Here is a 15,822-nt window from a genome sequence, read left to right as displayed (position 1 = left end):
TGCTTCATATTAATTTAATCGAACCAACAGTGTACTTGTTTGTTTCTGGCAAACAGGCAAGGGCATTACAGGCATCTGAGTCACACTCTGAGGGACCAAAGCTTTTTTTCTTCTTATGTGTAAAAACAAATGTTGATGTCATTGAGAGGAAGAGACAAAAGGGACAAGGATTCAAGCTTTGTGAGATGTTTTGCCCTTCCTAAGATTTTGTTCAGCATTACAGAATTACAGAGTGGGTTTTCTGACCATTTTGATTCATGCCTCTGGAGGGAAGTTTCCCTTATCCACTGAGGCCTACTTGTGGAGGTGGAACTATCCTTGCATTAACTCCTCAAGTTGTCTCAAGCTAGTTTCCGGGGTCTCTTCCTTGTACCTCTTCAAGGTACCGACATGATCCCCATCATCACAGTTGCTTGAGTACTTTGCAATATTTGTCCCAGAAACATCCTTGTGAGGTAGGGAAGTGCTCCTATCCCCTATTTTTAAACAGAGAACTGGGGCACTGAGGGGTCAAAAATCACAAAGGGCATGGTTAGCAGAACAGTCACTTGAAACAGGGTCCCAGTCCTTCCTCCTGTTTTGTAAGTGCTCTGCCACTGAATCATCCTACTCCTCTGCACCCCTCTTGACTATTAGTACCAGTATGTATATATTGCCAATGTTAAGCTTACCCCGGGAAGCATTGCTAGGAGTATGTGTAGCTCTCTGTGAGTGCTGCCTCCACCCTCCTAGACAAACCACTGTGGGTCTCACAGGCTGCTTGACTGCACAGACAGCGGCACTTCCACCTCTTAGGTGTGCTCCCATCACAGCTGGGCTCCAGCTCAGACCAGTAACACCAACCTACTCTTCCCTCCCTGCTGCAAGAGATATAACTGCTTTCTTCCACCAGTGCCCTGAGGCAGGCTCCAGTCCCAGGGTCACTGACCTGTCCTTCTTCCTCTTTTGGTTCCTAAGATCTGTCACCAGTTGACTGTGTTTCACCTATTTTAAAACTCCTAGCATTCAGGCCATACTTGCCTTTTCCTACGGGGACTTGCCCTCCCTCACATCCAAAGAATGGGTAACTTTCTCCCACATGCCACAGACTTGCTTTGCCTCCAAGAACAACTGCTTTCCTTTGGAGCAGAGGCCTCCTTTTTAAAAGAAAAAAAAAATATATATATACATCTTTAAATACAGTATCAAAAGCTTAAAATAATCCTGTGTAAATAAATAGAATACAAACATCACAGTTCTCAGCCTGGAGAGGTTTCTTCAAAAGGGATAACAATTTCTGGCCCTGTTATTTCACCCTGGGATGATGAGCCATCTGTACAGTCTGACATATCTGGACGTGCTTCCTTCAACAGCCTTTCCAGATGTACCTTGGTAATGGGACTGTACTCTACTGGAAATTGGCAGCTGCTGGCTTTTTGAGGGTACCCCAGCCCTTTTACTACCCATAGATTCATAAGTCTTGATAGGATTCATAAGACCAGGACTGCAGGGATTCCATCAGCCTTCTCACCCGCTTCTTTTTGCTGCCTCGGGGAAGCAGAGCTCGGGGGAGGGCTGGGGAAACATGGGTCTGAGGAACAGCCACCTACCCCTGCCTTGAGGCTCTGGAATCTGCTGCTGTGTACACAGCAGTCCACATGTCTGTCACAACCTCCAACCTGAATCAGGTGGCTACTGGCAGTTGGCGGTGTGTGTGTCTGGAAGCTTTAGCTTCCTGTCAGGAAGGAGTTTGTGTTCAGATATAGACAAGGCACATGAGAGGTGTGTGCACCTGTGTGGATTAGCACTATCAATATTACAATAGCAACAGGTAGCAGTGCTAATGGTGACAATTAATAGTATAATGTCTCCAAGCCCGGTTTTAAGTATGGGTCAAACATTGTTTCAGCTGGATGGTCTCAGGATCTCAGCAGTGGTTTTAGCACTCACGTTGAGTCTCCTCGTGCGTGGGGAAACCTCTGTCCTGGACTCAAGAAGTTCACAGACTTCATCCATCGCCTTGGTGCAGGTCTCAAGGTTGGCAGCCAGCTTCTGGATTTTGGCCTTCAGGACAGCCTGGCTCACTTTTGTGACCTCCTTTGTGTATTCTGGCACGAGGAAGCTGTGGGAGCCGCAGAAGACCATGAAGCAGATGGAGTTGTACAGTGAGATGGAGGCCCTCTTCTCCGACTGGCGCAGTGTGGGGTCCCCTGGGCCCTGCCCCCGGCGGAGGAACTCCAGGCAGCCGAGGATTTCCCTCATCTGTTTCCGACAAGTTGTTGCAATTTCCTGCACCTTCCTCACCTCTCGGGAATTGCAGAGCACTAAGGAGAGATCAGAGGTGATGCTCACAGCCCCCCCTGCAGTGGCCAGACCCAGACCCACAGCTGATGCCAGGAGAGAGGCTCCCAGGGTTGCCGGGCTCAGGGATAGCCCCACGATGGCCGTGACTGCTCCTGCGGCGGTCAGGGTGCTCCCGCTGACATTGGCAATCAGGGACCTTTTGCGGAGCTTGTTGAGTTTACGAGCCGCCTTGTGAAGGTGAGCAATTTGTCCACGCAGCCTCCGTCTCTGATCCAGCAGCTCTATGTGGAAGTGGTGTGTAGGGTCTAGAGTTTGCGGAGGGGCAGCACCGTTTCTTTCCATGGCCTCTGTCCAGAAAAAGAAAAGGCTGGGTTGGGATTTATGTTAAAAAAGAACACAAGACATGCTCAGCCTGGACCACTGCTTCAGACGTGGCACCCAGCCAATATTTTTTTTTTTGCTTCACCCAGCTACATGAAAGGTTTGCTCTCTGCACACACATACACGCTCACGTACACACACATACACACACGTACACAGAGGAACTTTTTCAGACAGAGGAATTTCTAAAAGTTTTTCTTGTTCCCTGAGAAGACTAAAATATCTTAAGGGCTGGGGTCAGAGGTGCTGTTCTTATTACCTCTCTGAAGACACAAAACGTCCCTTTCAACCCTGGGGACAGAAATTCCCTTGAGATTGACTCAGTGCCCAGAGCAGTAATGCTGCCAGAACTGATGTATTTTCCCCACAATGGGATTCAGAGGATCTGCAACATTCAAGGGCATCTTTCACAGGAAAGGCGAGACTCTGAGGAGGTGAAAGCCACCCGTCCCAGGTTGCTATTTAGGGGTCATTTCCCATTAAAGGAGGACAGAGGGAAGCTGCTGAGGGGAGTCAAGGTCTGGCTTTTCCATCTAGGAGGTGAGAAGCTCATTGACGCCTCAGATGGGTATTGTGAACATCCTTCCTTTCTTTAAGCCTAAGCAGCTCAAGGTCCTGCAGCATTTTTTTCCTATTGTAACCTGGCGTCAGGGTCTGGACAAAGATGGGAAAAATTGTTCTGTGGTGCTTAGTCCAACCTGTGGTGGTAGATCCCCAGTGAGAGGGGCAGCGAGGCCCGTAGACCTTGTTTAAAAGGTACATCAGAAAAGCGAGCCCAGCTTCAGTACTCACTCCCTTAGGCATGGGGGAACAGAGGAAATACAGGGATCTGTGAATAGAAAAGGCTTGAAAACTGCTGTCTATGGCAACCTCCCTTGGCAAGATGGCAGGAGAGTGTCTTCCCTTCTAGAGGGTGAATCTTCAGGGTTTCAGTGTTAGGCAATCTGTTTGCTCTCTCTGTTCTTTGTCACAAGGGTAGAAAGAAAAGTTCCAATAAGCATTTGCAGGTTGCTCTAGGGGTGCAAAGTGCTTTGCAAAGGAAGCCAGCGTCCTTAACCCTGCTTACATATACAGCAACTGGAACAAGGGAGGTGAGAGGAGTGATGTAGCATCACCAGTTGTCTGGTGGGAGCAGAGCTTTTGTGCTCCACAACACTGCACTGTGCACAAGCCTGTGCTGCCTCTGCACCTGGCAAGGTCTGGCCACAGAGCTAAGAAGCTGTTTGCAGTCCATAATGGCCTCATAGCCAAAAGAAATCTCTGTAGCAGAAAGACCCTGTCCTAGGGCCAACTAAGCAAAACTATTCATTGCTGCAGGCACCTTTTCACTTCTAAGGCTTCTGTACTGTTTGAACTGGAGGTGCCTGGTCCCTCACATGGGCAAACTATACAGTTAGGATCCTTGGGGCTTTCATTCTGCAGAATCTCTGTGTTTTGGAAGGAGGAAAACTCCTGCCATAAAGAGTCTTTCCATCCTGAAGTGTGTAAGTAAATAATTATTACTGTAATTTTTTTTCCCTTCTACTTGTCCTAATACATCTCACACAGAATCCTTTAGGATCCACCCCTGTGCCCTTCAAAACAACGACCTCAGTCTCTCTTGGTATCATCGGGCCATTTGACCCACTTAGTACATTGTGCTTTTCTCAACTGGAGGCAGTGTCCTCTTATTTTTTACACTATAGTCAGAGATGAAGCTGAAAACACAAGGACTAACATGAAGCTGAACGGATACCAGCATTGAAATGAACAATGAGCATATCATCAACAACCGAACAACAGATCAATATGATGATTATTAAATATATCCATTCCTGTAGCCTCTTAACAATTTGTTCTGCAGATTTTCTCACTGAGAACAATCTCGGGTAATAACAGCAGCCATCTCACTGCAGTTAGTAGAACAGTCATTCAATATATAGCATAAAGCACACAGTGAGGCATGTCTTTTGAATGCACTTATTTATGCCAGCATAAAGGAAAATGAAACCAATTCCTGCTCTTAGAGAAAATTCTCCCCGGCAATAAAAGTATACATTAGTCCAAAACCTGCAAAAGCTTTCCTAATACAGTACTCAGAGACACTCCAAAAAATACTGGTTCAAACTTACCTTGAGTTTCCAGCCGACCTCCCCAAAGACAAATTTTGATCTGTTTCTGGAGGAGACCAATTTATAGCTCCTGTGGACCAATTGCTGCGGTGGGAATGCTTTGCCTCATACTGGGAGTTTGCCATTTCCTGCTCTCCCTTGTGCAGAAGGATGTGACACACTGGAAAGTGACCTGCGGGACAGCGAACACACATCATGTTCAGGAAACGATCCCTGCGAATGAACATTGTGTGTTCGCTTTTCCTGAAATGTAGGGGGAAAAGTTTTTTTTTTAAAATCTCAGCCTATTCCTGGTGCTGAGCTAGTGCAGTCATTCCCCCCAGGGAACAGTTGCCTTTCCTTTCCCTGAAATAGCAACTGACTTTACTCTCTGCTGGAGCCGCCAATTGCTTGGTGACTGAAGTTTCCCCCCACCACACGTCTAGAGCCAGTGGAGCACCAGCCAGCCAGTGTACTTACTTCATTCAAGGCCAGAATACTTTTAAAATCCCAGCTCTTTGGGACAATCGTGTGTGTGACTGGCTGGAGCACTGTGTGAGTGCTGGAGCGGTGCTCTGCTCCATAAAAGGGAAGGAGCTCCACAGCAAGACGATTGCTCTGAATTCCCATCCCTTCTCCTTCTGAGGAGATAAAACCATGCAGCTTCCTGCAAAAGGAGTGATCTCCCTATGGTTTTGCTCTGTTTCTTAACCATGGGCACTGTGATGGTTGAGAAACAACCATGTTGTTTTCCCAAGGTGCCTGCCCAGCAATCAATGGTCAGAAAGAAAGGTCATTGGGATCCCCTCCTTTGCTGCCTGCTGTTACCTGGCAGTTGTGCCCAAATACAGACGTGGCCAGAGGGAGGAGATGACGAAGGTGTTGGGGAGGAACAGCCTAAGTGACATTCCTGGCACTGCCCTTCACTCTGAGCCAGGGCCAGCGTTAGTCAAAGACAGATTCCTCGCATGGGTTCAGGAAAAAAGGATTTTTTCCCTAAGGCAGCCCACCTTAGACCAAAGTGGCATGTGCCCCTATTGACACAGGGCCTGTAGTGCCAGGGGCATCTGTTTTGAGCAGTTGTCCTTGAAGACGGAGCATTGGATGGTGGATTCTTACTCTTCAGGGCTTTTTGTTATCAGGGAACCTCAGATTATGCCCTAGTGTCCCCCTGGCCTGGCTAATCTGAAAGCTACTTAGCTGTCACTGAGTGGCGAGGCTTTACTGTTGAATGTGTGAGATGTGTAACCGTGCAAAAGCTGACCTTAGGAAGGGACAAGGACTGAGAGGCAGCAGGCAGGGAGAGGAGAAGGCTGGGATTATTAATTTCTATGGCAGCTTAGTTTTAGATCATCTTAAAATGACTGTGAAACAGTATGCCAAGTGTTTTTGGCAGGGGTGGACCTGCGTGAGATGGGACATGAACAAGTAAATAAATACCATTGAAGAGCTACTTCAACCTGTCACAGACCTGAAAAGAGAAAACATTGTTTTGAAGATGCTTAAACAAGCAATCTGAGTCTGTTACACTTTGTACATGTTGCACGTTAACAGGAAGGTGAGTTTTGACACTGAAGGAAACTGTGCTTTAGCCCTTCCCTTTGTTTTAGCAAACATGTGCTTGAATTTGAGCCCATTTGCCTTGGTGAAGGTTTGCAGTTGATAGACACAAGAGTTTTTTCCCACATTCCCGAAAAAGAATAGGCTTTTTTGTGCAACTGCATCTGCATTAGGACTTGTGCAAGCAGAGATATCCTTGTTGGGACAGTGAGTTTTGCTAAAAATGAATTAATGAAGAAAAGATAAAACAAAGTCTAGAATGCGCCTGAGAAGATGACACAGTTTTGGTTGCTCTTCTTCCTTTCCCAGCACCCTTCTTTCAACATACTCAGCTGCAAAATGTTGTCAGAAACCCCTGCGATGCTCAGTGCGTGGGTGAAGAGGTGATTAGAGTGCGGAAGAGAGAATCCATTTTTTTTTTTTTATAGTACTCCCTCACAGAGTTTCCTACACACTGAAAGACCTGCACTTCAAACAAGACAGATGTTGGTCTTAGCCTAGGGTGGTTTCTCACAGGGATCATCCCTGGGCTTCTTCACCATCTGAAGAGAATGTTTCCTCCTAACCGACCCCAGTGATGAGGTGTATACCCAGAAAGTAAGGGCTTCCCATGAGGAGCTACAGATGTCAAGTTGATTTTTAAAAAGAAATGTGTATTACAATAAGAAACATTATTTCTTAGGGAGTTGCCCTATGGCAGTATGTTGTGATTTGTTTTTGTCCCTGCTGACACTCACAAAAGCATCCCTTTGGTGAGGTTGCTGGTCTTCTCTCCCACCCATAATTAGAAAGACCGCTTCCAGCAAAGGTCAGTAGGTGGGAATTGGAGCAGGATGGGAGAGGAACGTCTTCTCTGAGCATGTCCCAGGAACTGAAAGGCTTTCACTGCTATTAGCACACCTGCCTAGATGTGAGCACATCTGCTAAGTCACCAAATAGGTCCCAGGGGCCTGCTTGGAGTGAGTCTTACCTACCAGGGATCTCAAGACTTGTTGGGTAGGTCTGACCTTCTCTGGGCAGTCCTGCAAGCTAGCAGAGGCCTCACCATCCTGCCAGCTGCATGTTTTCACCCAACCCCTCTGCTCTCTCTTCATTCTTGGCCTGTGAAGCGCTTGGGCTTGAGTATGGAACGGGCACAGCAGGTGTTTCACAACTACCCTGGCCAAAAATGGTCCCTCTGCTCCACCCTTTCCTGTCTAGCCACATCCTTTTGAAATGGGCAGAAGCCAGACCCATGCAAAATCTGCCCTGAAGGCATTTTATGGGAGCAGATGACCAGCAAGGGGAAGGAAGGACGTTTTATTGCCTCAGTTCGCTTCCTTCCAGTGGATTTTGGCAGAAAGGGCTGGTCTTTCTGCTCTGCTTCTCTCCAGATGAAGGGATATGTAGCAGAAGTGTTTATTCTGAAGCTGTTTGGAGCTATTGCAATGTAGCATGAGACTGTCTAACACTTGAAGCTGGATTTTCAAACATACGCTTCCCTTATTAGCATTATTTTGATCAAATAATTGAGTAAACTTGAGTAAGTTTACATTCAAATACAATCTTTTTAACAGGGGATTTCTGTCACACTTGGTACTTTCAACCTTAACTGCTGGATAGTGGAGCTAAAAGTTGTCCTTTTTTTTCTTTTCTTTTTCCTGTGGTTAACCGAATCAATGACATATTGCAACTCTTCACAGCAGGACATTCATTTAGATTCAGTGGGAACTTGAATAGGCCAAAACTAAAACAAATAAAGCAAATTAGATCAAAAAGAGCTGCATCAGCTTTTAGTAACCTCACCAGTAGATCCAAATTAACTTTTTGAAAGCGTTCCAGAATGGGACAGGCTGCTCTGGGCTGTGGTTACTCGTGTGTGTGGGACTTGGTATCATCCTGTATTTGCACAATGAAAATTTCCTGATCCTGGCTCTGTCCTTGTCACTAACCAAGGCCAGAAAGCTGTAGTGACTGTGTTCACTCCACATCCCCGTGCGTTTCCCTACCAGCTACCTGGGCAGTGGTTGGCCAATGCAATTTCAAATGTGCTAAAAAACCAGCTGCTCTGATATTAAACCAAGAATGTAAAAAAAACAAAACCAAAAAAATCACAAGATGATATGGGTTCTCAGTACATTGACATTGTCTGACTTAAATTTTGTGAAGAAAACTTAACTTTTTTTACTATTTTTATGAACTCTATTATTTTTTTAATATATGAATGAAAAAGAGTATGTTTTTAGAATTTGTGCTTTTATTTAGTCTTAATTCTTCTCTTCTGTCTTCAAATTAACCAGCTGTTCTATTGTACATCATTTGCAGCTAGTCAAGAGAGATATTTAATATCCATAACAATACCCAAGCATTTAATTGAAAAATAACTTAGATAAGAGAAAGTATAATCAAATTTAGGTATTGTAGATGAAGTGATTTGAATAGATTGAGGCTGCATTGCAGGTCTTCATGTTAATTCCATAGCAGTTTTACCAATGATGCTGACTTTGTGTTGGGAATATTCAGCTTGAAAACCTCAAATTTCATTAAGGGGGATATGACTTGTCCTGGAATGGTCACAGTCATGTGTCACTGTTGCATTCCTTCATCATAAAATAAGAGAGTTTATCCACAGTCCTGCTGCTACATTTGAAGAAGATAAACCAAAAGCTGAGAGGTTTGGACTGCGATGGAAGACCAAATTCTGGACTCCTCTAAATTTTTCAGGTCTCCTCTCAGGTTTTTTAAAACATTTGCAAGACATTTTTTTTTTGGGGGGGGGAGGTTGTTTTAAATCATTATTAATTACATATTGTTAAGCTTTTGCTAACAGGATTAAGATTCAGCAGGAAACATTCCATATAAAACATGCACTGTGAATAAAATAAAATAATGAAATTCATTACGCTGAAATTCAACCCTCCCATCTGGCACTGTAGAAACATGACAGACACACAAGGGCCTACAGAAGTCCAGGAGAAGTTAAAAACTGTTACCTTCAACTTCAGACAGGGATGCACCTCACCTAATTTCAGCTCTCTTCAGAGGTTCACATGCATCCAGTTTATTTGCTTTCCGAAGCTCCCTCTAGAGCCAGGAGAAGGAACAGCCATCCCCAAAGGCTGGTTCAGTCCACCTCTTTCAGGCACCTGCTCGGTAATATGTGATTTATTACAGACAGCAATTCTTTATCCCCCTCCAGCCCCGTTTGATGTCCCCCAGGCTCGTTAGGTTTATGTTCCAATTTCAAATGTCCTGTCCGACAGGGACTGCTCTGGGCCAGAGACGGTCCCTGTAACCCAGCACTTGGTGTCCTGCAGTGCTAGTAGGAGACGCCATTGTGGAAGAGTGCAGGTGGCAGTGGTACATCCCTGACGGACCCCTTCAATAACAGGCCCCTCTTGCCCACGGATTTATCTGGTGCCTTTTGACCCTGCTGATGCCAGCTGCCTCTGCTGCCTCCTGGGACGGTAAAGTCCAGAAGTTCCCAGTTATTCATGGCATAAAGTATTTTCTTTTACCTGCTTTCAGCTAGTGTACTCCTTTCATAGAGAGATCCTTATGCTAGCTGTGTGGGATCAGGGAAAGAAAAGTCCATGGGTTTGGTGATCCTGCCCTGCACGGTGCGTGGCATGTGGTTCCCCCTCATGCTCATGAGTGACAAGTTGTCAGTCACAATCTCAGGATTAGCAGAGGACATGTAAAAGCCAGACACGTACAGAAGAACACAGGGCTTTGCAGAGCTGCACTTGGGAATGTAAAGAAAGCACGTGATGGATAATATCACTGCATCACAGTCCTAATGGGTTCTTCTAGGTCCAGGGAGAGTTAAGATTCAGTTTTAAATGGCTGAACCCGCCCTGAAAAAAACAACCCAATCCAAATCATTATTATTTTTGTCAAGCCAGGACTCTTATTTTCAGGTCAGGTCTTCCATTCTTAAAATATGGTAGCTGCAAGGTGATTCATCTTGGTAACCCTCCAGGGTTGGGAAAAATAATCAGAAACCTTTTGTCCTATTGCCAGTGTGCTTAGAGGGAGGGAGGAAGGGAAATGCTTCCACACCAGATAGGTCTTTTTGTACCTTTGTTAGCATTAATATTAAGGCATAACCCAGTGTGAGGGCCTCAGACACTACTTATTACACATTCCCCAGACCTGATCAGAAAGAATAACTTTCAGCAATATAAAACTCTTCGAAGGGAAATTTATGAAGAGGGGGTGGTAGGCTCATGAAGGAGCTGAGAGCATCTTTCAGTCATAGTACCAAATCTGTTAATGGGAGATCTGGCAAGAGCAAGTCACCTTTTCCGTGAGGCCTGGGAGCCTGCGCTTCCAGAAGAGGGGAAGCTGGCCAGCTGCAGAGACAGGACATGATGGGGACGGGAGCTTGGCATTTCTCCCAGGCTCCTAGTTCAGATGTGTGCTGTGCCTGAGTGCTCTGCTGAAGCAATTTCATGAGACTACAGGGATGATCAGCAGATGCTCTTGGCCCGGGTGGATTCTGCCCACTTCCTGCACCCTCCCGAATAAATGATCAGGACATGGGAGGGAGGAAAGGAAACCTGGGAGAGAATGCCCTTCCCTGCATCTGCAGATACGCCCTGCACGATTAGCAGAAGCCATAAGGGCAGGGCATGGTTGAGTGACCCAGTGGTTTGCAAACACATGCAGTTTTAAAAAATATTTTCTAAAAGTGGCATCATTCTGGGAGGTACAAAGGCTTGGAGGGGTAGTAAACCTCTCTGGTAGTGTTTGATCAAAATGCAGCCCTTGAAAAGATCAGGTAACACATCTTTTTTACCAGTCTGGTAATACAAAAAAACACAGCCAACCCCGAAACCAAACAAAGTAAGCAAACAAACAAAAATGAAAAAAAAAAAAAGGTATTTCCTTAGCTATTATTTGATTTTGTCTAACCCACCTGAAACACAAGCAGTAAAGAGAGACATGGCTTTTGGGTCTAGCTGGGCTGGGCCTAGGACAAGACTTTTAGAGGATGGTTAAGCTGTTTGTATCTCCCCAGGTTGGATGGAGCCAAAATAAACCCTGTTGTCACTGAGGGCAACCCAGAACAGGTTCTACCTTACACTTTGCTTCTCACTGCTGGAAGATGCTCTGCAATGCTAGTAGGAGAGGAGTGGAGTGCAAGGCAGCTGGAAATTTCTGGGGTGAGATGAGGAGATTCTCCTCTGAAATACCCAAAAAAGTATTTTCAAGGAAGATTCTGTAAAAAAAACCATCTTATCAATAGGATTTCCTTTGAGCTCCATGACGTTTGGAACTCTGGGAAAAGGGAAACCCTAAGCTGCACCGGGGAAGAATTAGATTACCAAGGACCACTCTTCTGACTTGTGCTTACATCAGGATCATGGTCCATACAAGTACTATGCAGAAGAGAGGCTTGTATAGAAGACAATCTCCTCTTTATTTCCTCACAGGCTATATGTGCTTACATGTTTAGTTTAGCTGTTAAGATAGCTTTTCCCAGATTATTTTGTAGCCTGTCTCCTTGCCATATGAGCTCTTGCATTCAGTATCCCTACCCCGTTCCTGATTAAAGGACACGTCCGTGTGGTTTGGGAAGACTGCTCCAGAGGACGACCCTGGAGTAAGCTGCCAGACTGAAGTACGCCATTCCCACCTGCATACGGGGTCTTGTGGCTCATGCTTGCTCCACACCATTTACACAGAACCCTCTTCTACAACACATGTTCCTTGCAGTATCCCCAACAGGGCCCTTTTAGTACTCATCCGGGGTTCCCTTTGTGCACACTTACTAGATCCGCCATCCAGCTTTCCAGCCTAACTCCCTGTTTTGAGACATAGATGGGGAAAAACTGGGGCTAGAGGGCCAGAGAAGTTTCCCACTACTCTGGGGAAGGACATGAAGATGAGAAACTTCCTAGGGCACATGGGTGGCTCCTGGGATAAGCCAGAGAGGGATGCATTGTCATGGTCTGCTTCAGTACCTGTGTCACAGGAAAAGGAAGGAGAAAAGCTCTGGATGCAATGTGTAAGCTCCTGCGAAAGATGAAAACCAGAATGTCTGTGCTTGCCTCGTGCTGAAAAGCTCCCAGTATGCCTCTTGGGACCAGGGAGGGCGTTTTCACAACCTGGCTGAGCATAAGGTTTCAGCAGGAGTTGGGAACAGTTCTGTACTACAGAGCGCTTGCACAGGAGGGATGGACCTCATCTGGATCAAAAGAGAAATGGGCTTCTGGCTACGAGCATGCAGGAGGTTGTCAGTGAGCTTTTTAACTGAGGACTGGGGAAAGCTAACCAGTGGCGACATTTTTCAGGATGGTGTTCCCAAAGACAAGACATAGCAAATTCTGTAGCCTCTAGGGAAGGATATATCAGGGATAGTATAAAACAAGAGGGCTAGCATTCAAAGAGAAGGCCAGGAAACCAAATCAGTGCTGTGATTGTCTCAACATCAGGGTTTGAAGCCTGGGGAGCAAGACAGGAGCAATGGCACATTTTTTCTGATATGTTAGGCACTTTGGAAACCTTGAGCTTGTTAAAAAGAAGTTCAAAGGAACAGCTGGGGGGATTAAATCCTCACAGCTGAGTGGAGATGGCTGAAGTGACCTTGCTGGGAACATACTGGTAGGGCTACCACCCACCAAGAAAGGCCTGAAAAAGGGAAGGAGGCTGGTTCTGGTAACAGGAGGGAGGGTTGAGAGTAAGAAAGCTTAATTCAGAAAGCTGCCGGGTGTGTCTGAGTGAAAAATACAGAAAAGAACATAGACTCTAGCAGATTAAGCATAAAAATGTAACAGAGCTGTCCAAAAAGGGATTAGAAGATCATCTAGTTAAAAATTCAAAACTGGTACTAAATCCTCCAACTGTCACAGCAGCAGCAAAAGTCCTGCCTGAGAGCCTGTCAGACCATAGGACTCTTGGTCTATAAGCCTACTGGCTGTGACAGACACACTAGTGGCACTGTAATGAGGGTCAGAACAGCCTTTTCAATTATGTCAGCATAGTTTCAGCAAAGGGAGGTCCTGTCTTACGAACACCTTGGAGTTTTTTTTACAAGGTCAAGTAGTACGTGGAGAAGGGTGACCTGGTTGCTGTGGTCTGCCTATATTTCCAAAGGCTGTCGACAAAGCCTCTCTGAAAAAGCCTTAGAGAAAAGTCAACAGCAGCAGGATAAAAGGGGAAATCTCACATGGATAGTTATTTGATAGAAGATTGAAAAAAGCATAGGTAGGACTAAATAGAGGAAGGTCACCAGTGAGTTCTCCAGGAGTTTGCACTAGGATCTGTGCTTTTTAACAAGTTCCTAAATGGTATGGAAAAAGGGGTGAACAATGAGATGATGGGGTTTGCTGACAATATGACTGGTCAAAGCACTGGTGCAGTTGTTTGTTTAGATAAGCTTTTGTTCCAATGAATATCAACATAACTGCAATGTGATGTTGATTTCCACTATCCTCTCAGTCCATGTTTGCTCTTAGAGCTTAGCGGGGGGGATAATTAAAAAAGATCATTTGGAACCTTGACCCATAGATCACATAACTCTAACTGGAGCCTTTTATTGTTATCGGTGGTCCTAGACCTCATTCAAGCTGAGAATCTTTGCAATGGGTTAACATGAGAGGCAGCAGAGCTGCAGTGTGGAGGGCAGTCACTGGTCTGCCATTTGCTGCTGCTGCTGAGAGCAAGGGCACTTTTGCCTGGAGCATCCTCACCTCCAGACACCCCAGACCTCCTTAGACTGGTGCTGTGCACTGTGATAGTGCCATCAGATGGCCATGATCTTAGGGAAAGTTTCCTTCTTTATCTCCCAAACATTGCTCATACAGGCACCACTGCTCTCATCCGCGATGAACTTGGTGTTTGGCAGGGGATACTTAGCTGTTGGGATGGTCTTTATGTCCTTCTTGAATCAAGAAGCTGAGTTTGACAAACCTACTTTGAAGACGGGTTGTGGGCTCTGCCTTTAAGGACAAATTGTGTTCTTGATACCTAGATCAGATTTTAATACAAATCCATGACACTAAAATAATGCATGCTAATATCTCTTGGAGTATCCTAGGGCTCCCCTCTGGGCTGGGTATTATTTGGTATTTGCAGCACGTCAGAGATTGAGTGACTGTACAGATCAGATGGCAACATTTTGTACTGAACTGGTAGAGCTCTAGAAAAATGTTTTTATGCTTGAAGCAGCTCCTTAGCGTGGTAGTAGGCATTGGTAATCAGGCTGCCTACTTCTCACCACCTTCTATATTCAGGAAGGACACGGTGGCTGACACATTTCCTGATATACACTCAAAAATCACATCAGTTTGGATACAGGACCTCTGATTACCAATATGAAGACAACTCATACTTTTTCTTTGTCTTCTGCAGCAACCTCAACAAAGCCTGTTATTACCTGATATGTGGGGAAACAGGGGTACGGAGGAAGCTGGTGATTTGCTTATTGCCTCGTGGCCAGAACCAAATGGTGAATGTAGGTGGCCTCAGTTTGAGGAGAGCGTTTGCTCCCTGAGGCTACCTTGTGACCTAGCACAGCTTAGTTTTGGCACCTTGAATACATCCATGTCAGTTTTGGCATCCTGAATACATACATGATGGGACAGCGGTCCCATCACTTCCATATTCAGAAAAAAAAAAAAAAGAAAGAAACTTTGTCCCAGGGGCCTTACAAGGGAAAGATTCCTCAAATTCCCTTGTCCTGAGCCTCTTCAAGACCGGAGGGTGAGACTTTCACATTTTTAAGTGTATATCATACTTCTTATTCTAGACAGTTTGAGGTGAGGTATACTAATTCAGCCTTCAAGGCCACAGCATTCTTTTCTTTATATTTCTTGGAAAAGAAAAGGCAGCAGTAGGCCAACAGGAATCTTTCCCTTATAAGGCCCCTGGGACAAAATTTCATTTTTTTCTGAATATGGAAGTGATGGGACAGCTGTCATAGGAATTCTCATTTGAATACATGCCAGCAATAAGGCAAGAATATCGCTTCATGCAGGTAATTTTTAAAAACCTCTTAGAAGCTGTTCACCAGTTCAAAACTAGTGGAGAAGTCTAGTGGAAAAGGAATGAGAGACACGGATGTATTCAGGGTCCCAAAACTAAGCACTTTACATAACACACCTTACATATGCTCAAAAAGAAGGTGGCAAAACAACCCACCAGAAGTATCCCTCCTCCTCCAGCTCTTCCCCAAAGACGTCTGCTTGCCCAGCTCCATGCAGCTCCCCTGTTTTCACAGGTGCACTGATGCCAGCAGCTATTTTTGCACTCAGCAAAAATAAGCTGGACCTCTGTGTCCATCCACTCCTTTCCTTTGCAGACTCTGCATCCCAGTGGCCTCTAGGAAAAGTGCAGGGAACGCTATCTTCCATCCCTGCCCTCCAGCAACAGAGGGAGAGGGACCGATCTCTTTTCCCTCAGGGACGTTTGTCCACCCGTGCTGAGCCACTGTGAGCTTCTTTTTGTGAGGTGGCAGCTTGTCTCCCTGGCTTCTCTGCAGAAAGCGGAGGGGTTGCAGGTTGTATTTGGGCACCGTGGGTCA

General features: G+C 45.6%; 1 protein-coding gene across 1 annotated transcript; it reads right to left on the bottom strand.

The window, feature by feature from the left end:
- On the bottom strand, nt 1-4,843 carry APOLD1 (apolipoprotein L domain containing 1). The gene is made up of 2 exons (XM_074576897.1): nt 4,776-4,843; nt 1-2,630 (listed from the first exon to the last, which is right to left on the bottom strand). Exon 2 carries the CDS (start codon nt 2,623-2,625, stop codon nt 1,885-1,887), a length of 741 nt encoding a protein of 246 aa, XP_074432998.1. The 5' UTR covers nt 2,626-2,630; nt 4,776-4,843; the 3' UTR covers nt 1-1,884.
- Nucleotides 4,844-15,822: the final 10,979 nt, after the last annotated feature.

This window comes from Larus michahellis, chromosome 1, assembly GCF_964199755.1.
Source record: "Larus michahellis chromosome 1, bLarMic1.1, whole genome shotgun sequence".
Lineage (NCBI taxonomy): Eukaryota > Metazoa > Chordata > Aves > Charadriiformes > Laridae > Larus > Larus michahellis.
The sequence above is the reverse complement of the archived record's forward strand: the minus strand, read 5'-3'. Positions and strand labels throughout refer to the sequence as shown.

What these genes read in the sequence shown, in the direction of transcription:
- APOLD1 (XM_074576897.1), bottom strand. Translation starts at nt 2,625, where the DNA reads ATGGAAAGAAACGGTGCTGCCCCTCCGCAAACTCTAGACCCTACACAC.